This window comes from Leptonychotes weddellii, chromosome 5 (assembly GCF_054177405.1).
Source record: "Leptonychotes weddellii isolate Sample4059 chromosome 5, ASM5417740v2, whole genome shotgun sequence".
NCBI classification, from domain to species: domain Eukaryota; kingdom Metazoa; phylum Chordata; class Mammalia; order Carnivora; family Phocidae; genus Leptonychotes; species Leptonychotes weddellii.
In genome coordinates this window covers 144,381,853-144,404,606 of record NC_138373.1, presented here as the reverse complement: position 1 = coordinate 144,404,606, position 22,754 = coordinate 144,381,853, and the positions used below count along the sequence as shown (strand labels likewise).

The 22,754-nt window shown below is 45.6% G+C and overlaps 1 protein-coding gene and 1 long non-coding RNA gene across 7 annotated transcripts in view; one reads left to right on the top strand and one right to left on the bottom strand.

Annotated features, from left to right (window-relative positions):
* The window catches only part of LOC145721892 (uncharacterized), a 42,909-nt gene that overhangs the window by 12,471 nt on the left and 7,684 nt on the right, over positions 1 to 22,754 (top strand). The gene's annotated exons all lie outside the window — the stretch shown is intronic.
* CHST11 (carbohydrate sulfotransferase 11) overlaps positions 9,162 to 22,754 on the bottom strand; it is a 256,433-nt gene continuing 242,840 nt past the window's right edge. For all 6 annotated transcript variants that reach the window (XM_081822331.1, XM_081822335.1, XM_081822332.1 and 3 more), the window contains one exon: positions 9,162 to 14,332. In XM_081822331.1, coding sequence (XP_081678457.1) covers positions 13,478 to 14,332 — 855 coding nt within the window. In that variant the 3' untranslated portion in view covers positions 9,162 to 13,477. The remainder of the gene's footprint in view (positions 14,333 to 22,754) is intronic.

Below are 22,754 nucleotides of genomic sequence, written 5' to 3'. Positions count from 1 at the left end.
GAGTAGGGTGCCCCAGGAAGGAGAAACATGTTGAGGAAGAGGCTCAGACATTTAGATAGGGGTCCTCTTGAGTCTTTGACTAAATGCCAGTGAGTGCACGTGTAGAGAAGAATCCCACAAGGCCAGCCAAGAACAACTCCCAAAGACAGAACCATAATCCCAAAGGTTACACCGTGCCAGGCAGGAGTTGCGTCTCCTCTAGCCAGAGAGACAGGTCTCACTGAGTATTCAGGGCACTAACGAGGATCCTTAGAAAGGCCACAGCTTACAAATGGGGTTTCATTAGTTCTAGGAAAAAAACTAGCCTAAAAAGCACCTTCCATGACTTTTTACTACTAAAACCCAGTCAGGAAAAGTTAGACAGCTTAATGAGCCATACATCTATTAAGTAAAATGAATTTATAATTAAAGGTCTTCTCACAGTGAAAATTCCAGGTTCAGTTGGCTTCACAGGTGAATTCTACTTAACAGGAAGAAATATGACCATTTCTGCACAGATTCTTCCAGAAAATAGGAGAAGGAGCCCTTCTTAAGTCATGTTATGAGATCAGCATTCTCCCGACATCAAAACCAGATGAACACATTACAAGAAAAGGAAACTACAGGCTAGTGTTTCCCATGAACATAGATGCATAATAGCAAAGTGGCTGCCTCAGTTTGCTGATAATGGGCATCTACAGAAGATCTCTAGCTGGCATCATACTTTATATTCAAAAACGAATGCTTTCCTCCTAACCACTTCTATTAAACCTTATGTTGGAGTTTGGAGCCAGTGCAATTAAAAAAAAAAAAAAAACATGCTGAAGGAAATGACACTACATGATTTCAAGACTTACTATGAAACTCTAGTAATTACAACAGTATGATGTCAGTGGAACAGAGTAGAATCCAGACAGATACCCACATATGTGTGGGTGGTCGCTTGCTTTTTGACACAGTACCAAGGTGAGAAAAGAACACTTTTTTCAACAAATGGCATTCAAAAAACCAAATACCTATATGATCTTAACTCTGACCCTTCATACATATACAAAATTAACTCTAAATGGATACAGTCTTAAATGTGGGGGCTAAGACTTTAACACCTCTGTAAGAAAGCCCCAGAGAAAATCTTGGCGACTTTATTGAGGGCAAAGATTTCTTACGTAGGGCACAACCTGCCACAAAATAAAAATTGAGAAATTGGACTTCATCAAAATTGAAACATTTTCATCTTTGGAAGATGCTATTAAGAAATTGAAGAGGCAACAGGCGCCTGGGTGGCTCAGTTGGTTAAGCGACTGCCTTCGGCTCAGGTCATGATCCCGGAGTCCTGGGATCGAGTCCCACATCGGGCTCCAGGCTCAGCGGGGAGCCTGCTTCTCCCTCAGACCCTCTCCCCTCTCATGCTGTTTCTCTCTCTCTCTTTCTTTCAAATAAATAAATAAAATCTTTAAAAAAAAAAAAAAAGAAATTGAAGAGGCAAGCCACAGACTGGAAGAAAAGATTTGCCAAACACGTTTCTGATAATGGACTTCAATGCAAAATTTATAAAGAAAGCTTACAACTTGATACCAGGAAGAAAAAGCCAATTTTTAAAATCGGCAAAAGATTTGAATGAATACTTCTCCAGAGAAGATATGTAAATGTGTATATAAAATAATACAAAGTGGCACCTAAAGACACAAAAATGTCTAATTCATGTGTAGACAATGGAAAGAATCAGAAATGAATCCGAAAATGATTTTCTGTAATCACTGAAATACTTTTAAATAAGGGTTTTTTTTTTTAATTTTATTTATTTTTTTAGAGATTTTATTCATTTATTTGACAGAGAGCACAAGCAGGGGAAGCGGCAGACAGAGGGAGAAACAGACTCCCTGCCGAGCAGGGAGCCTGATGCGGGGCTCGATCCCAGGACCCTGGGATCATGACCTGAGCCGAAGGCAGATGCTTAGCCGACTGAGCCACCCAGGTGCCCCAATAAGAGGTTTTTTTTTTTTTTTAAACAAACATTTTTATTAAAAAGCTTCAGTTCAAAATAGAGAATGGATAATCATTGATTAGGATGACAAGATGCCAAATTTCCAACATTTACCTTGTGGCAACAGCCCAACATGCAAGCTCGAAAGCGAGGAATACAGATCCCAGAATGCCACAGAAATGTAATTTTAGAGTTTGCAAAATTTCAGAGAGGATGCTACACTGACTCTTATCTGGCTAGTAATTTATAGCTCCAGCTTCATTTCTGGGAGGAGAATAAAGTCAGCTCTTTGTTGAAGGAGCAGAGGAATCAGGAGCGGCCCCTGGTTCGGAAGAGATGACAGGCGCTGTGTTCTCCAAAGCAAGCAAATGCCTTTTCAAGAAGGAATTGGCGTTGGGATCCTGCGGCTGCTGCTGAGACCTCCATGTGCAGAATAAGAATAGCGCAGCAGAATGTGGTCCCTGCTGTTCCGCTCGTGTTTGTATCGTATCAATCACACATCCAACGAGAATTCACTTGCTTTCATTCTTTTTGCAAAATTGCGGGCATTCTCTGTGTCTGCCCGTTAAGGTTGAAGTTGACGGACGGACATGTCCAGCATGGGGTGCTTGGCTTTGGGCTAAGTGCTGTCGGAACACCTGGGGGCTTGTGTGGAAATGTGCCGCTCAAGGGCAGGGACTGGCAATCTGTCACGAGAGCCCCGAATGGAACACATCCTCGCGTCTCTTACCCACGTTTCTGTCGGAAAATACACATTACCGGTGAGGGAAGGGCCTGGGCTGTGTACCGATCAGTGTCCTACTCAGTAAGCTTCTCGGAATTAGCGTGATGCAGAAAGAGCAGGAGGTTCGGACCTTGGCTCCCTGGTGTTGTACTTAACCTCTCTGAGCCTTAGTTTCCCCATCCGTAAAATTAGGGTCCATGTCGACAGTTCTTCTTGGCAACCCTTGGACCAGATGTGTTTTAGAATTCAGAAATTTTCAAATTGTAGAAAAATAATGCTGTGCCAATAGCCTGCATTACCCAATATTCTGGGAGGGTGCAGGGCTGGATACCGTAATAACACACGTTAATATTTCTGTAGGGAAATGTATGAATATTCACAGTAAGTGGGATAAATAAAGGCTATAATTAGTCTCATGTTAGTTAAGGTGAGGTTTTGCTGCCAAGTGAGCTCGCTGTAAATCTATAAAAAGATTTTTGGTTTTCAAGGTTTATAGATTTCAAAACTGCCGATGAGGGGATGTGGAAGTGTTATATTCAGGGCCACTGCTAGGCCACAGGGCTTTTCTGTGAGGAGAACAAGATAACCATTATACCACGGAAACCACCAGCTTTTGTGTAAATTAGAACAGTACCCCTTCTGGACGATCACAGCCCCTATGCCCATAACTTGGCAAGTACAGTAAGAGAAATGCATTGTTTCCTTTCACAGTATGTGTCAGTTGTGAGCCTCATCCTTAACTAGGCACCTTTGTGGAGTGCACAACTTGTACAACCAGACACTGTACAACCAGTGGCCCTGATCATATCCACATCTCAGTGTTGCTGGAGGAATAAGCAGTAATGTAGGATATTCCCTCTCCCCCACAGCTACAGCTCTACTTCAGACTGTCTCTTGTGCTCTAGATAAGTGCTTTTCAAATGTGAATGTGCACATGAATCACCTGGCTTCTTAAAATGCAGGAGGGCTACATGAAACACTGTTTCTAGCAAGCTCGCAAGTCACATGCTGCTGGTCCACAAACCACACTGAGTAGTAAGGTTCTAGACCCATTTATCCATCTTCCTCTGGATGTCCCACATGAACTTAATTAAGCATGTCCCGTACTAAAGTCATGGCCTTTCCAGAAATCTGTTTCTGCTCCTGATTATCTGACCCCCATTCATGGACCCAGTCTTCAGGTATTGTGTCTCCCAAGCAGGGAAAGTGCCAGTTCTCCCTGCTTCCTCAGTTCCTCTTCCTCACCCACATATCAATCAGTTGCTAAAAGCCACAGATTCTACCTTCTTTGTATTTCTCCCATTCAGGCATTTTTGAGCTGGACAATTCTTTGTTGTAGAGATCTGTCCACTGGGGGCAGAATCACCCCTGGGGGCAGAATCACCCCTGGTGGAGAGACGCCGCTCCAGTCCCTTGCCTTCTCTCCATTTCTCCCGCTACTGACTTGGATCACTTCTTTCCCGGGGATAGTGTGGTGTTTCATCTTTGTGTATATTTTAATTATCCTATAACAATCTGTTGACATTTCTGTGTTCTCCACTTGAGTATGAGTCCTAAGAATTCCCACGCTCTTGGCATCCTGCACAGAGTCTGACATAGGCAATGCTTAACACATTTGAATGAATGAATGAACGAATGAACAAATGAATGAATGATTCAATCCCCTCATAGCTGCAGGTTCCTAGAAGGAGTGAGGAAGCTCAGGGCTCTGCTCACAGGAGATCCACCCCAGGGTTAGAGTACCACCCGTGCATGTCTGGAGAGAGCCTGATGGGTGCAGAAGGAGCTGTGAGAAGCGGACAACATCCAAAGTGGCTTCTGCCCCAAGATACTCCCGCCTGCCCTTCGGCCTCTCTCTCTCTTAACCTGTTTGCGCCTGGCCTCTCTACACTGCTCAGAAAGGTCGTTCATTCCACTGCTGCTCAACCCAGGATGCACTGGGCGGTGTTGCTCTGGGAGCAACTGCTTGAACACGCTCTCTTCGTCCTGAATGGCTGCCCTTGAAACCTGGTTCAGGGCTTACGTTTGAAACCCAGGTTGGCTTGTTCTGTGCAGACCATGAGAATACGTGTGGCTTAGGCACTGCATTTCGGTAGACTCACAGCCTCCTCTGAGGCCCCCGGTTTGAATTTCACTTTTGCCATTGGCTTTTAGTTGACGTCCAACCTTTAGGAATCTTTTGTCCAAATTTGCTGATAACCGGTCCAGCTGTTTTCACAAGATAACTGTAATAGACAAGTGTAAGATAATAGAAAAAAACCTATCTTGGTCCCTGCCCTGGTTCCTGGCCAGAGCTCCTAAAACCCTTGTATTTCCCTGAGGGATCAGAGCACACAGAGCATCTGTTGTACTATTTGGTCTTGACCCGGTTCTAGACACAGAGCTCCCACATCTCTTGGACTTTTCTGGGTGATAGCAATGTTCTTTGCTCTACTGAGGTGACACTTGGTGGGCTCCTGGCCAGGGCTAGTCACCAGAAAGACCATGCCATGATTAGAAGGTTGGAATTTTCAGCCCCGCCCCCCCATCCTCCAGAGTGGGGAGAGGGGCTAGAAATGGAGTTATTGGTCCATCATGCCTACATGAGGAAGCCTCCATAGAGATCCCAAAAGTCTGGGGCTCAGAGGGCTTCCGGGCTGGTGAACACTTGGGGGTGCTGGGAGAGTGGCGTACCCAGAGAGAGCCTGGAAGCTCCGTGCCCCCTCGCTGTACCTTGTCCTGTGCGTCTCTTCCATCCCCATGCTCATCTGTATCCTTCAACCTATTCTTTTATAATACACTGATAAGCAGTTAGGAAAGTGTTTCCCTGAGTTCTGTGAGCCCCTCTAGCAAATGAATCACACCTGAGGAGGGGGTGGTGGGAACCTCTGACCTATAGGTGGTTGGTCAAGAGCCCAGGTGACATCTGGGCTTGTGACTGGCATCTGAGGTGTGTGTGTGTGGAGGGGGGGGGGTTGGTGTAGTCTTGTAGGACTGAGCCCTTCACCTGTGGGATCTGTTTCCAGGTAGAGAGTGTCAGAATTGCACTGAATTTTAGGACACCCAGCTGGTGTGGCAGAGAACTGCTTGTTATGGGGAAAACACCCCCCTCCAATCTGGTGTCAGGAGGGTGGGGTGTGGCTGCAGTGTGGGGGTAAAGGGGACACAGAGGAGGGGAGCTAGTTTTTCCTATCTCAACAACACAGGCCAAAACTTAATAGATTGTCTAGTTGTCTGCAACTATTTTAGTCTGAACTTGACCCTTTTTGTCTTCCAGCCCCTTCTTTGTCTCCCAGTGTCTTTCAGTTGTATTTAATCAGCTTTTGCCACTTGGGCTAAAGTTTTAATCTCTTCCCATGTCTGTCTGCAGGACCCTCATGCCCCCCGGTCTGTACTTCTGTCTGCCTCCTGTCTTGGCCCACCAGTGAGGCCAATTCCAATGGGCCAGGAATCAACCCGGCCTGGGCTTGAATTCTGGCTCTGCCACTTATTTAGATGAGTGATTTAGCGGAAGCTGTTTATTCCAATCTTCTGCTTCCTTACCTGCAAAAAAGGGTACAGGCCTCTCCCTTGTTGGTTGGTGTGAGGATGAAGAGTTAATAAAAGTTAGCCACTTTCACGGTCAACTTTCTTTATGAAACTATGTATTTTTGGAAAAGACCATATTAAGAGCAAACATTTCCGAGCCTCCTAGAGTTGGGTCTGTGCTCATCGTGCAAGGAAGCTCAGCATACAGCTGCCACTCCTTTAGACAGAGCTCCTTCTTTCTTCCTTCATTTCTTCTTCAGGCGTTTCTCCTTCATCCTGTTGCCAGTTTGGTTCTAGGCACGAAGTTGTTCCTGGCTTGATCTATCAGATAATGATCCCAGACTGGATGCAGCCATAAAACAAAAAAAAAAAATCTTCTCTAGCTGGTGGCTGGTCCAAACCGACGAGAACGCCAAGCCTTTGCTGTTCTTCCACAATGGCACTCTCTATTATTTTTAAAAACAAACACTGAAAATTAAAAAGCAGATTAATACAGAGACTGGTTTTCATTGCAGTCTCTCGTATTTCAAATTAATGGGGTTTTGTAGGAATTTGGAGGCTGCATTTCCTTGGCATGGGAGTCTAAACTTTGGTTCCCACCTCGAATCTGAGCTCTTTCCTGCATCTCTGCCTTTTCCTTTGTACTTTCCTTTTTCCTTATTTCTTTCCTCCCGTCTTCATCTTGTTCTAATGCTGTTCTCTGAGCATCCCTTCTTGAAGCCGTTGATACTTCTGTGGAGTCCTCTAACTGCTAATCAGCCTCTTTGGCATAAAGAGCCACAGAAAAGGATTTGGGTAGATCATTAGAGAAATGTCAAAGCTGGAAAGGCTCAGAGGTCACCTAACTTAAGGTTTTCAAACTGTGTTCCCTACAACCCGAGGGGTCCATGGAGGTTCACGGGAACTTTACGGGGAAAAGAGGCTCAGGTGGTCCTCAGACTGTTCAATCACAGCATCTCTGCTTCATCTACTGTACGTTCAACATACAAAAAAAATTTAAGAGGCTCATTTTTCTTTTTATTTGAAAACCACAGACCTAGCTCAATTCTTACATTTTAAAGGTGAGGGAACTGAGGCCCCAACAGGAAGTAATCACCTCCAGGTGACACACCGCTCCTTGGTGGATGAAGTAGGACTAGCAACCTCAACTGAGATAAACAATTCAGATATTATTATTTTCCCCATTTTCGAAGAAGCAGTATGTTTGTGAACAGTTCTCAGCCAGCTCTGGGTTTGGAATCAGGCTGTTTCCATTCTGACTGTTCTGTCTAGAGGTTGTTATGATGTGGGGAGTCTGTTGGTGCTGGGAGAGGATTGTAAAATGGGGGACAGGTTGTTCGTTTCTCGTGTCAGTCTTGCTAGAGTCTCCCGTATCGTATCATATTGGAAACACTAGACCCGAGATATCAGATAGACCCTGCGGTGAATGTAGACCGGACTCGTCTTCCCACTTCCTGTAAGTCATCCAGGACCCCAGGGGGCCACAGCCATTGGCCACAATGTGCCAGCAGGAATGTGGGTACCAGCAATGCAAAGCTCAGAATCGCATTTCGAGAGGGATTCCCCCAGAGATTTGTGCTCCACTAAGCCCTCAGGGTCCTGCCCCCCCTCAAATGTCTTCTTGGCCAATGGTTCCTAGTCTTTTTGGATATTGTGACTTTTTGAGAAAATTTTGAAAAGGCTTTGGGGGCTGCCATGGAATTGCCAATATCTTTCTTATTTTCTTAATCAGTGTCTACTATCATAAAAGTTATGTGATTACCAGTTATGTCTCAAGGAAAGACACAACTTGAGAAAGGAGAGCTCTTCCCAAGAAAGGACACTTTGGCACTGGATACTAAGGATTCTGCCTGGTGCTACTGTTGTTCACTTGGAGGTGGATCGAAAATGAGCGCACCCTGGCCCTCCAGGGCCCAGAAGTTTCTGTAGCTTCTTCAGGGTCAGCCGGAGGGCACCAGTGGTGCCATCAGAAATAGTGACCCTTTAGCTGGCCACTGACAAGAGGGCATTTCCGTCTTACTCTGAGAATAAACGAACACTGGGGACGTCCTCATTCACACTTGCTTCCCAATGACATTTTCCACTGTCCTGGATGAGACAGGGACAGGCCCTGACCAAGTGATGTGACTTACTACATTAAAAAGAAGTACATTTTCCATTAATTGAAGACAACGGAGCTCCACAGTCTGGACATTCCCCAAGCAGAAGGGACCTCAGCAAGGACAGTAGTGACACCAGGAATGGGTGGGAGCCGGCCACTGGTGGGCAGACAGCTACTAACCCTACCTGGCAGGGTTGAAAATGGGATACGTTTTTAAATCTAATCCTCTCATGTGAAATGTTTAGATAACACATTTAAAGAAGTTAGAATAGAATAAACAACTTTGAGTATGTTTCCTTTGGCACAATAGAACTAAGTAAATCATTCCTAGCACTAAAGCTAAAAAATGTCCATCAAGGGAGCAGCAATGGGGCATCTGAAAAGGAATGGGTCTGGATTTGGAAAATTGGGGCTCGCAGGGCAGGTCTGCAACTTCTGGACGGTGGACAGCTGCTTAGAGGCATGTCCTTTAGTGGGAGAGTGTGGGGTTCTGAAGGCACGTCAACCCACGCTGGAATACTGGCTCTGTCCCCAAAACCATTTAACCCTCCAGAGACTGTCTCCTTATTTCTCCCATGGATGGTGGGACTACATGATCATGGTGGGCCTCCTAAAGTATCACCCAACAGAATTTGTAGGTCAGACAGGAATGCGGAAAGCTCCCATTCATCCACTAAACAGGAAGGGTTCAGATCAGTGGTGGCCTTTACCGTGGCCAAGACTGCCAGTGGGGTTCACATCTGTTTCTCCCTCTCCATCCTTTGGTGCACACGAGCAGGGCCCCCCACACGCTAAGGCACACAGCCCACCCAACCCGTACAGCCTTTTGTCAATGAGCCATGAATAAACCATACACAGAGAGAAGCTTCTTTTTTTTTCTTCAATTTAATTGAAGTTACTTAGAAAAATAATCAGGCTTGAATGGCTTTTCCTGGAGGAAGGTTCATGAACATCTCACGCTTTTGTTGGCAATGTGGAATTCAGCTTTCTCGAACAGTACAGTAGGAGACGGAGAGTTTTTTAAAACAAGCCCTCTACTGCATACAAATAGGTAAGGAAAAAAAATCACACTCCACAAAGATGTTAAGTTGTATGTGCATATACCATACTGAGCATGCTCATAGGAAAACAGTACGGGCAGCCCCTTCTGTACCCGACAGAGTAGCAAATCGAAATTCGCCTGTGAATAGCCAAGGGGCAAGCTGGTTATCGTAGGTCCTGTTGCCTGTTCATAGGGTCCGGTCAGCTGATGAGAAAAGGCTGGAAGAAATAAATGCTGGTTTTCGGAAACTGGGGGAGCCATGAGGTCAGTCCCGCTGACATAGGAGGGGGCTGGGAAGGGATTCTGGTCACCGGGATCGCACAGAAGGGGGCAGCTCATTTTGTGTGTGTTGGTGTGTGTGGGGGGAGGGGCAGTCTGCAAGGGACATGGTCTGACACCACCCACCGGGGACAGAGTCCCTTGGCTTCTTGCCAGGTTCGAACAGGGACTTCTACTTGTTCTACCTGAGTAATCACTACCTCAGCAGTGGGCCAGACCCCACCAGCTAAGTGCACCAGGGACTTGCTTTTTTTTTTTTTTTTTCCCTTCCCCTGGGAACTTTCTACCAGCAGGAATTAGCCCCTTGTGCCTCCACACCTTTGCTCTCAGGAGGGTGGAGCTCACCTGGTGGACAGGGAGGAAGGAAGGTCCCCTCTGAGACACCAGAGGTCAACAGACTGCTTTTCTTCCCAGACCAGCTGGGGAGGTGGAGAGGGGGACGGGGAGGGTGGTCCAGAGAAGCTGCAGGAATTCAAACCCTGTGGCTAATATTCTAGAATTTTCCAACCACAGAGATAGGTTAAGCAGGAATGTCCTTGTAAATATTACCCTAACTGTACCTGGTTTTGAAAACACAGCAGCACCTTTGAAAAGTGGCTTGGAGGTGGGACACCTGCCTGTACTTTTCTCCAGCGAAGCATGCAATGAAAAGCGTTTTCAGTTTTCTTAAAAACAAAACAAACAAAAACAAAAACACAAGCTTTTGCTTCCCAGGCACATTTTTACCCATAGATTCTTTTATACCAAGGACACAGAATACTTTCTACATTCTGCAGAACAGTTGATTCAGTTTGTTTTTTTTTTTAATTTTTATGCCACTAGAAAACAAAATGTGAACACAAAACAAACACAGGGAGAAAGTCCCTCATTGCAGAACTACACTGATGTCTTGTCCCCTGAAGGACAGTCTTTCTCGCTTGAGAGAAGATGGATGAAAGGCGGTACTCTGCACACGGCCCGAGTGAGCTCACCCAATCCAACAAAGATGGTGGCGGGAACACAGAGTTGGGGAAATCTATGGGAATTTCCATTGGAAAAACAAAAGCACATGGTGAACACTCCCAAACTCTGGAACTAAAGAAGCACTCCTGAAGGGTTGAGCTCCCTCTGCGTGCTTTGAGCAACCTAAGGCTTGAGGAGTAGGGGGGACTATTCTGTGGCCTTATGTCCCCTCCCCTTCCTCTGTCTACACCACTCAACACCATACCCTGCTCCCTTTGGGAGGGATGGAATCATTGCCCAGGGTAGTATCCAGGATTAAAACCATTGCACTTAAGTAAAAGTTTAATTGATTTGATAAAGTACCTCTGTTGCTATAAACCAGATAGAAATGGATTGATCCTGTTTTATTGTTTTGTTTTGTTTTGTTTTGGAGAAGGGTCAGGGAAGTCGTTTTATCCTTGACGACCTCAGATATGCGAAATCGACCTAACCGAAGTATATATTCTGTGGAACATTTCTGTGAGATCTGCAAAATAGAGTATCCTGGTCACGTAAGTTCAGGAAATGCTACCAACTCAATGATACTTTTGGGGGTTCATAATGCACAGTGTACATCCAAGGCTCTGAAAAGTCCTGTAGAAAGGAAATTGACTTAACTTTGTTTCCCAAAGATATTTGACCTCAAAATGCTTTTTTTTTTTTCTCTTTCTCCTTTTCTTTTCTTTTTTTTTTTGCATCACACTAACTTCACATCTCCTAGAACCTTTTTGTTCTGTGGAGCACATATCAGGAAATGCTGGACAATGTTTCATTAGCAGAAGCCCTATTTTGGAGGACAGTGTCCCCTGCCTGGAAACAGGGCCCAGACTCCCAATTCCAGGGACAGCTGAGGTCTGTCGCTCTATTCAGTAAAACACATGGCATACATCTCTGTCCATGGAGGGCACAGTCGCTGTGCCCTTCACAAAGGGGAGAGAGCTTGGACGAAGGGACACAACATTTTATAAAAAGCTTTGGCCGCCCCCTCCCCAGTGCACACCTCACTCACATTCAATAAAATCATGTCCTCAGTGAGATTCAGCAGCTGCTGCTGAGCTGGCTGTGAGCTTTCCAATACAATTCTAATAGTTTCTGTGAATAAATTATTCATTTCTGTTTGTTTAGAATATTCTCACCCCTTTGCTATATACTGCATCAAAAACAAAACAAAAAGCAAAACTTACCCACACCCCATCCCACCCCACCCCCTGTTATTACCACTATAATTATTATTATATACAGGATTTGCTACCAACTCATTCACTAGTTGTAAGAGGGATGTGGCCAAATTTCAACCGAGGCATCGAAATGGCTGGAAAATGAGAAGCATGTGCAGATGGTAATTAGCAAGGAACAGGAAGTAGAATGTTTCCGACCTTCCGCAGGAAAAGGGGCATGGATTACAGTCATGGAAGGCTGTCCTTGCTGCTCATGCATGGTGCTCGCCAAGGTGTGGATGGTCTCGGCCTCTGGAGGACTTGGGAGGGGTATGTGTGTGCGTATGTGTACAGGGGGTCCACCTCTGACCTTCACCAGGGGAGAAATGCCAGACCACTCCAGGTCCCAAATGTACGAGGTCTGCCACAGCTTCTCACTCTTGCACATGGCAAAGAGGAGAGAACACTTCCACGCGGAGGCGTGGGTGCCGGGGCTGACGGGACAGGAAGAGGCATTGGCGAATGATCCCCTTCCCTCCCCGCCAAGGCAGACATCACTAATCAGTGACAGCCCCCTGGCGAATCTGTTCTGGGGCTTAAAGGCGGACACTACCAATCCACTGGAGTGGACACATGATGGGAAACACTTTTGTCTTCTCTTGTGTTGGGTGAAGAGCCTGGATTACTCACCAAGTGGCCTGTTCTAAGTGTGTGGTTTTCAAATTTGGGCCAGAGAAAAACGCAAATCTGTAGGGGTCATGGGCCTTCTGGGGTTGTTCAAAATGGTCCAAACCTCATGTAACGTCCATGAATATGAGGGGTTTGCTAATTGTCGAGCTGGAAACTGTGTCCACATAAAGCTTCTTGAGGGCCGAGACCATTGGTTTTGTTCCATGCTCTATCCGCAGGGCCTACAATTAGGCCCAGCACATAGTAGTTGCTCAATAAATACTTGTTGACTATAAAGTAACAGCCACTTCACTATTACAACTGGCACTGCCAGTTAAAAATTTCTGTAGAAAAGCCTATTTTATCAGACTGCTAATTCTGGTGGAAAAGAAAAAAAAAAAAAAACTACACTCAGCTCTTCTCCTTGGGTTAAAAAAAAAAAATCACATTTTCTTTTTTTTTCTTAGCGCAACAGACTCTCGGGTTGCTTGGAATCTGTTTGGAATCAGTCCCTTGCAAAGGTGCCTTTTTCTATTTATTTCTCACCGATTTCCAAGAAGGGTGGTATCAACAGACATCACAAGGGTTATCACACAGTTAACTCTGTGAGCGGTTAGTGAGGAGAACATTCATGCCCCAGAATGAGCTTGTAGCAAGCACAGAACAAAAACACACATTTCTTCTGCAAAGACATTAGGATCTTGCTGCCACAGAAAGAAATCTACACAGAGACCATGTTTAAATAACGATAAATAATATTAATTAGAATTTCTGGGATGCACAATCCGTGGAATTCACCAGAGCACAAGGAAACCTCTGAGGCAGTGTTGCAGGTATTCACGTCTAAGCACAAGGACACCCGTCCTATTCCCCTGCAAAGACAGCCGTCCTTCCCTACTAAGGATTTTAAATAATTCTCAACCATGCTGCTCGCAGCATCATTCCCCAAAGAAATATTACTTTACAAAATAACCCAGTATCCATATAATTTCTTTTGACAAATAAAAATCTTAAATTAAAAAGCACGATTCTCTCCCCTCTCCCCATGCCCCCTTTATTCCAACTTCAGGTAGCTTGGCACTGAGTAATTGAACATTAAAAAATCGAGTTTGTAGACTTCGTACAGCTGCGTTTGGTGCTCCGAGCTGATGTTCTGGAAGAACTCTGTGGTCATCTCGTCAGTAGTTCTCGTAGACTTGGCATAGGTGGGGAACTTCAGGTAGCTGCCCACGCCCGCCAGCCGCAGGACGTAGTTGGAGTCCTCCTCCAGCGTCTCGTACTTGCCCACGAGGTCGTAGTGGATGTGGCACGGGTGGCAGAGCGAGTGCACGGTCTGCCAGTGCTCGTTGAAGGGCTCCTCGCGCTGCGTGTGCGGGTCGACGAGATAGGCCACGAACTCCTCGAAGCGCACGTCGTCACCCCTGCGCAGCGCCTCCTGCGTGGCATTCTTGCGCTGCCGCCGGATGATCTTGGTGCCGTAGCGCTTGTGGAAGGACGTGTTGTACTTCTGCGTGAACTTGTTGCGGTAGGCCGACACCAGGCGCTCGAAGGGCTCGCGCACGAACAGGAACTTCATGTAGCTTTTCAAGCGGTGGTTGATTTCTGGGATGCTGTACTGGTTCAGGGTCTTGAGGTTGGCCGCCACGTGCGCCTCGCTGGCCGGGATCTCCATGGGGTCGCTGTACTTGCCCCGCCCGGTGAGCACCATCATGAGCCGCTTCCAGTTGGTGCACGCCACCTTGGGCACGTAGCAGTAGATGAGCTCGTGGTCCTCGTCCACCACCAGGTGCTTCAGGTCGCTGGGGGTCAGCACCCGCCGCTTGCGGCTCAGGGCGCTGTTGGCGCGACAGGTGTCCGTGACCTGGTCGCGCCTCATCTGGTGCAGGACGGCGGTGTTCGAGAGCTCCAGCTGCAGAGGGGACACAAGAGGAACACGGATTCAGTGCGGGCGCGGGAGATGGGCCCTTGGGCCGCGTCCACAACCACGACGGCCAGTGCGGTGCCCCCCACCCCCACCCTGGGCACAGCCAGCCCACGACCGAAGTGGCGGGTCCTCCTTCCTAATTCTCCACCCCAGCTGCCTCGACTCTTTGGGTTCTTTGTTCCACCATGTTTCCGTTGTGGAGTAAGAGTAATGATCAAGTCTGTAGCTTACGCATCACCCTCTAACTGCCTGGCATTTTACTAGTGGGCTTCGCGTTGGCTGTTTTTCTTCTCCCTGTACAACCATCTAGAAACGGGGTTGATTTAACAGTATCAAGGCCCCGCCCCCGTTGCCAGGAAGCCTGCTGCCAGGCACTGGGGATGCGGCCATAAAAAATACAAGGAGGTAACTGCCCTTATGGAGCTGACCGGCTAGCTGTTAAAAAAGAGGGAACTGAGGCTCAGAGAGGTTAAGTCACCAGCTTGAGATCATACAGTGAGCAACCGACTCAGTGTTCAAACTCAGGTCCTCCTGGTAACCAAGGCCGCCCACTTTGCACTCTACCCTGAGGTCCAGCACTCCCATCTTCTTGACTGAAGGATGGGGACTCTGGCATTTGATCGATCTACTTTAAAGCAAGGGGATCCAATTTCTCTACAAGCCTATCACTGTGAACATCTGTTGCCTTGTGCGTCTTCTGGTGTCAGTGCCTTGATGTTCCCCTGGGAACCCACTTTCTTCCATTCCCAGTTAGTTCCTTTTCCCTCTCAAGCAGCTGTGCTGTGAGAATGGCAGCCTGGAGCTTGGGGACAGGGAGGAAGGCCACCATGCAGGGAGAGCTAGACTGGGAAGGGAGGGTACAAAGAGATGAGAAGACAGAGGGACGTACTCCCCGTGACGTCACCTCAATACCTGGGTCCACACATTGCTGAGACCAGACCCCTCAACTCCTGGACTTTTGTGACCTCAGTCGGTACATTTGCTTTGGTGCATAAAGCAGTGTGAGTCTGGATTCTATCGTTTCAAACCCAAATATATGGGTATTGGTATTTACTACCCTTTTATTACCCTCAAGCTTTTCTTCTCTGCCATATTCATCCACTGATGCATCCATTCAAACATCTGTCCAGACCTCACAGTGTACAGCACTCAGCTCAGCACCCTTGGGAGACAGAACATTCTCCTAAAGGGCTTACAGTCAAGGAGGCATCAGACCAGAGAGAGCTGGCGGCCTCAAAAGGGCCCAAAGGGAAGATCTGTGTGTGCTCCTCTAAATTCTAGAAACAAAAGTTTCTCCTCACAGGCCATATACTGGGAGCCAGTCCTTAGAGTCCACCTAGAGTAGGAAACAGCACACCTCACCGCCCTGGGGTGCTGACAACCCTATTGTTGTTGCTTAAGGCCGTGCCGCCATCTACCCTCCTGAATGCGCAAAGTGGCTCTTCCTTTAAATATCAAGGACATTGATATTAATTATGGTTAAAGCTATAGAGAAACTGGCGCACCACAGCTATGGAATAGCCGGTCTGGAGCTGCAGAGGACATGGTGTCCTGGTTGCCTTCCTGCCCCAAGAACACGGAGCCCGTCCACGCGCTTGTCTTTGACGTCCTCCATAGTCCCGCACCAACCTACCTTTCCAGTCCCGTTCCTACTCCTCCCCTGTTCAGAACTAAAGGGAGCTCCAGAGAAATCAATGATTCACTCTTCTCCCTTTGTTTTTTAATTAAAAAAATTTAAATCCCAATATAATTAACATACAGTGGTATTTTACAATATATATATATATACCGTGGTGTATACAATATACCTCGTGCCGCATCTGGTGCAGGATATACAATATATTGATTTGTTTCAGATACACAGTTGTATTCAGTTGTATTCAGTATTGATTCAGTAATTCTATACATTACTCAGTGCTCATCATAAGCGTACCCTTGATCCCCTTCACCTATTTCACTCCCCACACTCCTCCCCTCTGGTAACCACCAGTTCTCTATATTTAGGAGTGTGTTCACCTCTTTCTTGTTTTGTTTCTTAAATCCCACATATGGGTGAAATCATATGGTATTTGTCTTTCTCTGACTTCTTTTTTTTTTTTTTTTAAAGATTTTATTTATTTATTTGAGACAGAGAGAATGAGAGAGAGAGAAAGAGCACATGAGAGGGGGGAGGGTCAGAGGGAGAAGCAGGCTCCCTGCCGAGCAGGGAGCCCGATGCGGGACTCGATCCAGGGACTCCAGGATCATGACCTGAGCTGAAGGCAATCGCTTAACCAACTGAGCCACCCAGGTGCCCCTTTCTCTGACTTCTTTCACTTAGCATAATACCCAGTAGATCCAGCTGTGTTGTTGCAAATGGCAAGATTTTATCCTTGAAAAATTCCATTGTGCGTGCGTGTGTGTGTGTGTATCAAACACATCTTCTTTATCCATTCGTCTATCTTTAGACACTTAGGCTGTTTCCATATCTTGGCTATTGTAAATAATGCTGCAATAAACATAGGGGTGCATGTATCTTTTTGAACTAGTGTTTTCATATTCTTTGGGTAAATACCCAGTAGTGCAATCACCAGATCATATGGTAACTCTGTTTTTAATATTTTGAGTGACTTCCATACTGTTTTCCACAGTGGCTGCACCACTTTGCATTCCCACCAACAGTGCACGAGGGTTCCTTTTTCTCCACATCCTCGCCAACACTTGTTTCTTGTGCTTTTAGCAATTGACAGGTGTGAGGTGATATGTCACTGTGGTTTTGATTTGTATTTCCCAGATGGTGAATGATGTTGAGCGTCTTTTCAAATGTCTGTTGGCCATCTGTTTGTCTTCTTTGGAGAAATGTCTGTTCATGTCTCCTGTCCATTTTTAAGTGGATTATTTGGTTTTTGTGGTGGTGTTTTATAGAAATTCTTCATGTATTTTGGATATTAACCCCTTATCGGATGTATCATTTGCAAATATCTTCTCCCATTCAGTAGGTTGTCTTTTAGTTTTGTTGTTTCCTTTGCTTACATAGCTTTTTTTTTTTAATTTTATTTTATTGTGTTATGTTAGTCGCCATACAATATATCACCAGTTTTCGATGCTGTGATCCACGATTCATTGTTTTCGTATAATACCCAGTGCTCCATGCAGTATGTGTCCTCCTTAATCCCCATCACTGGGCTAACCCATCCCCCCACCCCCCTCCCCTCTAAAACCTTCAGTTTTTTTCTGAGTCCGTAGTCTCTCATGGTTCATCTCTTCTTCCGATTTCCGCCCCCTTCATTTTTCCCTTCCTTCTCCTAATATCCTCCATGCTATTCCTTATGTTCCACAAATAACTGAAACCATATGATAATTGACTTTCTCTGCTTGACTTATTTCACTTAGCATAATCTCCTCCAGTCCCATCCATGTTGATGTAAAGTTGGGTATTTATTTCTGATGGCTGAGTAATATTCCATTGTATATATGGACCACATCTTGTTTATCCATTCATCCGTTGAAGAGCATCTCGGCTCTTTCCACAGTTTGGCTATTGCGGACATTGCTGCTATGAACATTGGGGTGCATGTGGCCCTTCTTTTCACTACATCTGTGTCAGAGCTTTTTCTTCTTCTTTTTTTTTTTTTCTTTTTTTGCTGTAGTCCCAAAAGTATATTTTTGCTTTGCTTTCCCTTGCCTGAGGAGACATATCTAGAAAAAAAGTTGCTACAGCTGATGTCAGAGAAATTACTGCCTGTGCTCTCTTCTAGGATTGTTATGGTTTCAGGTCTCACATTTAGGTCTTTCATCCATATTGAGTTTATTTTTGTGTATGGTGGGAGAAAGTGGTCCAGTTTCATTCTTTTGCATGTAGCTGTCCAGTTTTCCCAACACCATTTGTTGAAGAGACTGTCCTTCCCATTGCATATTCTGGCCTCCTTTGTCATAGACTAATTGAGCATATAATCATGGGCTCTCTATGTGTCTATTTTTGTGCCAGCTTTGATTATTACAGCTTTGTAGTATATCTTGAAATCTGGGATTCTGAAGCCTTCAGTTTTGTTCTTTTTCAAGATTGCTTTGGCTACTCAGGGTCTTTTGTGGTTCCATACACACTTTAGGATTGTTTGTTCTAGTTCTGTGAAAAAGTCTGTTGGTATTTTGATAGGGATTGTATTATATCTGTAGATTGCTTTGGGTAGTATGGACATTAACAATATCTGTTCTCCTAATCCCCAAGCATGAAATATCTTTCCAGTTGTTTGTCATATTTAATTTCTTTCATCAGTGTTTTATAGTTTTCAGAGTACAGGTCTTTCACTTCTTTGGTTAGGTTTGTTCCTAGGTATTTTACTCTTTTTGGTGCAGTAGTAAATAGGATTGGTGTCTTAATTTCTCTTTCTGCCGCTTCATTATTAGCGTATAGAAATGCAACAGATTTCTGTATATTGATTTTATATCCTAAAACTTTACTGAATTTGTCTATCAGTTCCAGTAGTTTTTTGGTGGAGTCTTAAGGGTTTTCTATATATAGTATCATGTCATCTGCAAATAGTGACAGGTTTACTACTTCTTTACTAATGTGGATGCCTTTTATTTCCTTCTCTTGTCTGATTGCTGTGGCTGACACTTCCAGTAGTATGTTGAATCAAAGTGGTGAGAGTGGGCATCCTTGTCTTGTTCCTGATCTTAGGGGAAAAGCTCTGAGTTTTTCACCATTGAGTATGTTAGCTGTGGGTTTGTCATATACGGCCTTTAGTATGTTGAGATATATTCCTTCTAAACCTACTTTATTGGGGTTTTTATCATGAATGGATGTTGTACTTTGTCAAATGCTTTTTCTACATCTATGGAAACGATCATATATGGTTCTTATCCTTTCTATTAAATTGATGTGATGTATTATGTTGATTGATTTGCAAATATTGAATCACCCTTGCATCCTGGGAATAAATCCCATTTGATTGTGGTGAATTATTTTTTTTAATGTATTGTTGGATTTGGTTTGCTAGTATTTTGTTGAGGATTTTTGCATCTATGTTCATCAGAGAGATTGGCCTGTAGTTCTCTTTTTTTGTGTCTTTTTCTGGTTTTGGTTCAAAGAATCCCCTTTAACATTTCTTGTAAGGCTGGTTTAGTGGTGATGAATTTAACTTTTGTTTGGGAAACTCTTTACCTCTCCCTCTAGTCTCATGATAACCTTGCTGGGTAGAGTGTTCTTGGATGTAGTTTTTTCTTTCAGCATGTTGAATATATCATGTGACTCCCTTCTGGCCTGCAAAGTTTCTGCTGAAAAAAAAAATCAGCCTTACGGGGTTTTCCTTCTCTGTAACTGCTTTCTTTTCTCTTGCTGCTTTGAACATTCTCTCTTTATCACTACTTTTTGCCATTTTAATTACTATGTGTCTTGGTGTGGACCTCCTTGGGTTGATTTTGTTGAGATGGATCTCTGTGCCTCTTGAATCTGGATATCTGTTTCCTTCCCCAGATTAGGGAAGTTTTCAGCTATTATTTCTTCAGATAAATATTCTGACCCCCTTTTTCCCTCTTCTGGGATTCCTATAATGCAAATGTTATGCTGGATTGTATCACTGAGTTCCCTTAACCCATTCTCACTTTCTATTCTTCTTTTCTCTTTCTCCTGTTCAGCTTGACTGCTTTCCCTTACTCTGTCCTCCAGCTTGCTGATCTGTTCTTCTGCTTCCTCTAGACTGCATTTATTCCCTCTAGTGTATTTTTAATCTTAGTCATTGTATTCTTCATTTTCTCTTTGTTGAGAGTCTGAGATCCTCCACTCTTAAGTCCAGTGAGTTTCTTTATGACCATTACTTTAAATTCTCTACCAGCCATATGGCTGATCTCCGTTTTGTTTAGCTCTCTTGCTGTGATTTTTGTCCTGTTCTTTCATGTGGGACACATTCCTCTGTCTCCTCATTTTGTCTAACTCTCTGTGGCTGTTTCTATGGATTAGGAAAATCTCTTGCTCTCGAGAGTAGTGGCCTTATGAAGAAGAGGTCCTGTAGTGCCCTGCAGTGCGATGCTCCCTGTTCACCAGAACCTGGCACTTCGGGCGGGGGTGGGGGGTCTCCTGTGTGTACTGCACATGCCTTACTATTGTGGCTGAGCCACTTTGCCTCCAGTGCATTCATCTGCAATGGCTCTCTTGATCTGCTGTGGGCAGGGTTTGGTCCCTGTGGTGGTAGTGGGCCAGTCTGGGCCTGCCTTGGGCTTGAGCTGGGTCAGACCAGGCATTTGCCGGAGTTCCAGGAGCACCAAACTGCAGGGACTCTCCTTGTGTTGTCCCTTGAGAAGCGTTCGTTGGTGGGCAAAGCCTGTGGACCAACGTTGCTCCCCCCGCCCCCACCCCAGCGCATTGCTGGGGCTGCAGTCAGACTGGCACGTGTGGTTATCATCTCCTCGCCACAGGGAAGGAGGCACTTTGGAGCGATGCTGGTTCCTGTCGGGGCTGCTTGCACACTGCCAGGCTTGTGGCACCACTGTGGATGGACTCCTGCTGATGCTGGGTTGGACAGGACAGGCCAGCAGGAGAACGTGGGGCTGGGGCACTGTTAGCAAGCTACGTCGAGAGTGTTCATGCTTCGCTGGTTCCTGCAGATGTCCATGCATCTAAGCCAGGGGGCAGGGAGGGAAATAGTGCCTGCCAGCTCTTTTGTTTTTGGAGAAGTCTCCTAAAGATCCCTGCCTCTCCAGCACACACCCTGAGATTACTAAACATATTTGTATATTTACTGCCTTCCTGTATACCCCAGGTGTTTTTTAAAGCTGCTGGTTCTATGCTATATCTCAGCAGGGTTGTTTGTTATACGTCTCTTTAAGGGGGTTGGGGAGGCCTCAGTTTCTTATCACCCTCTGGCTCTCCTAGAGCTGAGCCTGCTATTTTTTAAAGTTCTAAGTGTTAAGCCCCAATGATTGTAAGAACTCATGGAGCTAAGTCCCTCTGGTTTTCAAAGTCAAATGTTACTGGGGTTTGTCTTCCCAATGCAGGTCCCCTGTACCTGGGGAGCCCGTGTGGGGTCTGCTCCTCTCCCTTTTCTGTGTTTGCAGTGTCCTTTCCTCCCATGCACAGTGTCCCAGATCAGTTTGGTTCCTGACCATATCTCCGCCCTTCCCACCATTTTTGATGTGGCCTCTTTTCTACCTTTAGCTGTGGGGAGTCTGTTCTGCCAGTCTTTGGGTCATTTTCTGGGTTATTTACACTGACTGTGGGTGTCATCTAGGTATATCCGTGGGACAAGGTGAGCCTAAGATCCTCCTACTCTGCCATCTTCCCCAGAAGTCCTATTTTTTTTCCCTTTGTGCCCAACCATTCTCATTTGGGATTCTCCCCTTTCCATTTTTGCTGGTATAAACCTGACAATCCTTCAAGTTCCAGTGTATTCCCTTGCCACACAAGTGGAAGAATCAGTCTCTCCTCTGGACACCCACTGCATTAAGCATCCTTTACCCTCTGCCCCTCACCATCTAATTCATGCTTGGTTTTCTCAAGACTGGTGACCACTTGCTTCACAGAGACTCCGAGCCCCAGAACCACTGCCCCACACCAGGCCAGGCTATGGGTGGCCTGAGTTCTGAGAATGCAGAGGGATTAGTGAACACCCCACCCTACCCCCCAACCACCTGGACAGCCAAGTCAGTAAAACCATCAACCTGGGTATGACCCAAGAGGCTGGCCCTGAGTTTCCAATGAAGCACAATCTCTACAGTTCATCCGAAAACATTCACAGGGAAACTGGGATGGGACTAAATTAGGAAATTTGCTGAGTTTACTGGAGACCTGAGGGATGACCTGGTGGCCACCAGAGGAAATCATTACATCCTGCATTAAGAGCTCTGTATCTGCCTCCTCTCATGGTCTCCAGGACAGTGGTGATCATCAGACAGCATGAGTCAACAACAGATAGTAGGGGGAGCTACTCTAAGGCTCCTTCACAGGTTATTTTAATATATCATCTCTAATCTTCCTGGTAATTCTCTGAATTAGATGCTATCACCACTTGAAATTTCCACACTCAAGGGAATGAAGCAAACCAAGACCATGCTAATTCTAATGAGAATTCCATGTGTGAAGAGTAAGGAGATTCTCTCACTACTTTTAGCCTCACAAACTACCAGAAAGAGCAGAGGGATCATTAGTGCTCTCCTGATAGACATTCCCCTTTGCGATGCTACACTGTCACTCTTCCCATCAAGAAGCAGAGTCTCCTCCTCCAGCTCCATGACTCCACCCCACTGGGAGTTGCTGACTAGTCGAATGTGGTGGAAGCAATGATGAGCAAGGTCTGGGGCCAGGTATGAAACTTTGTAGTTCCTACACTTTGTTCTCCTGAAGGGCTGCCTTTCATAGCACAATGGCATAAGGTTCTCCCTGTCCAACAGAAGTGCCATTTAGTGTGGACTTTGTCTTCCCATGGCTGTGTCT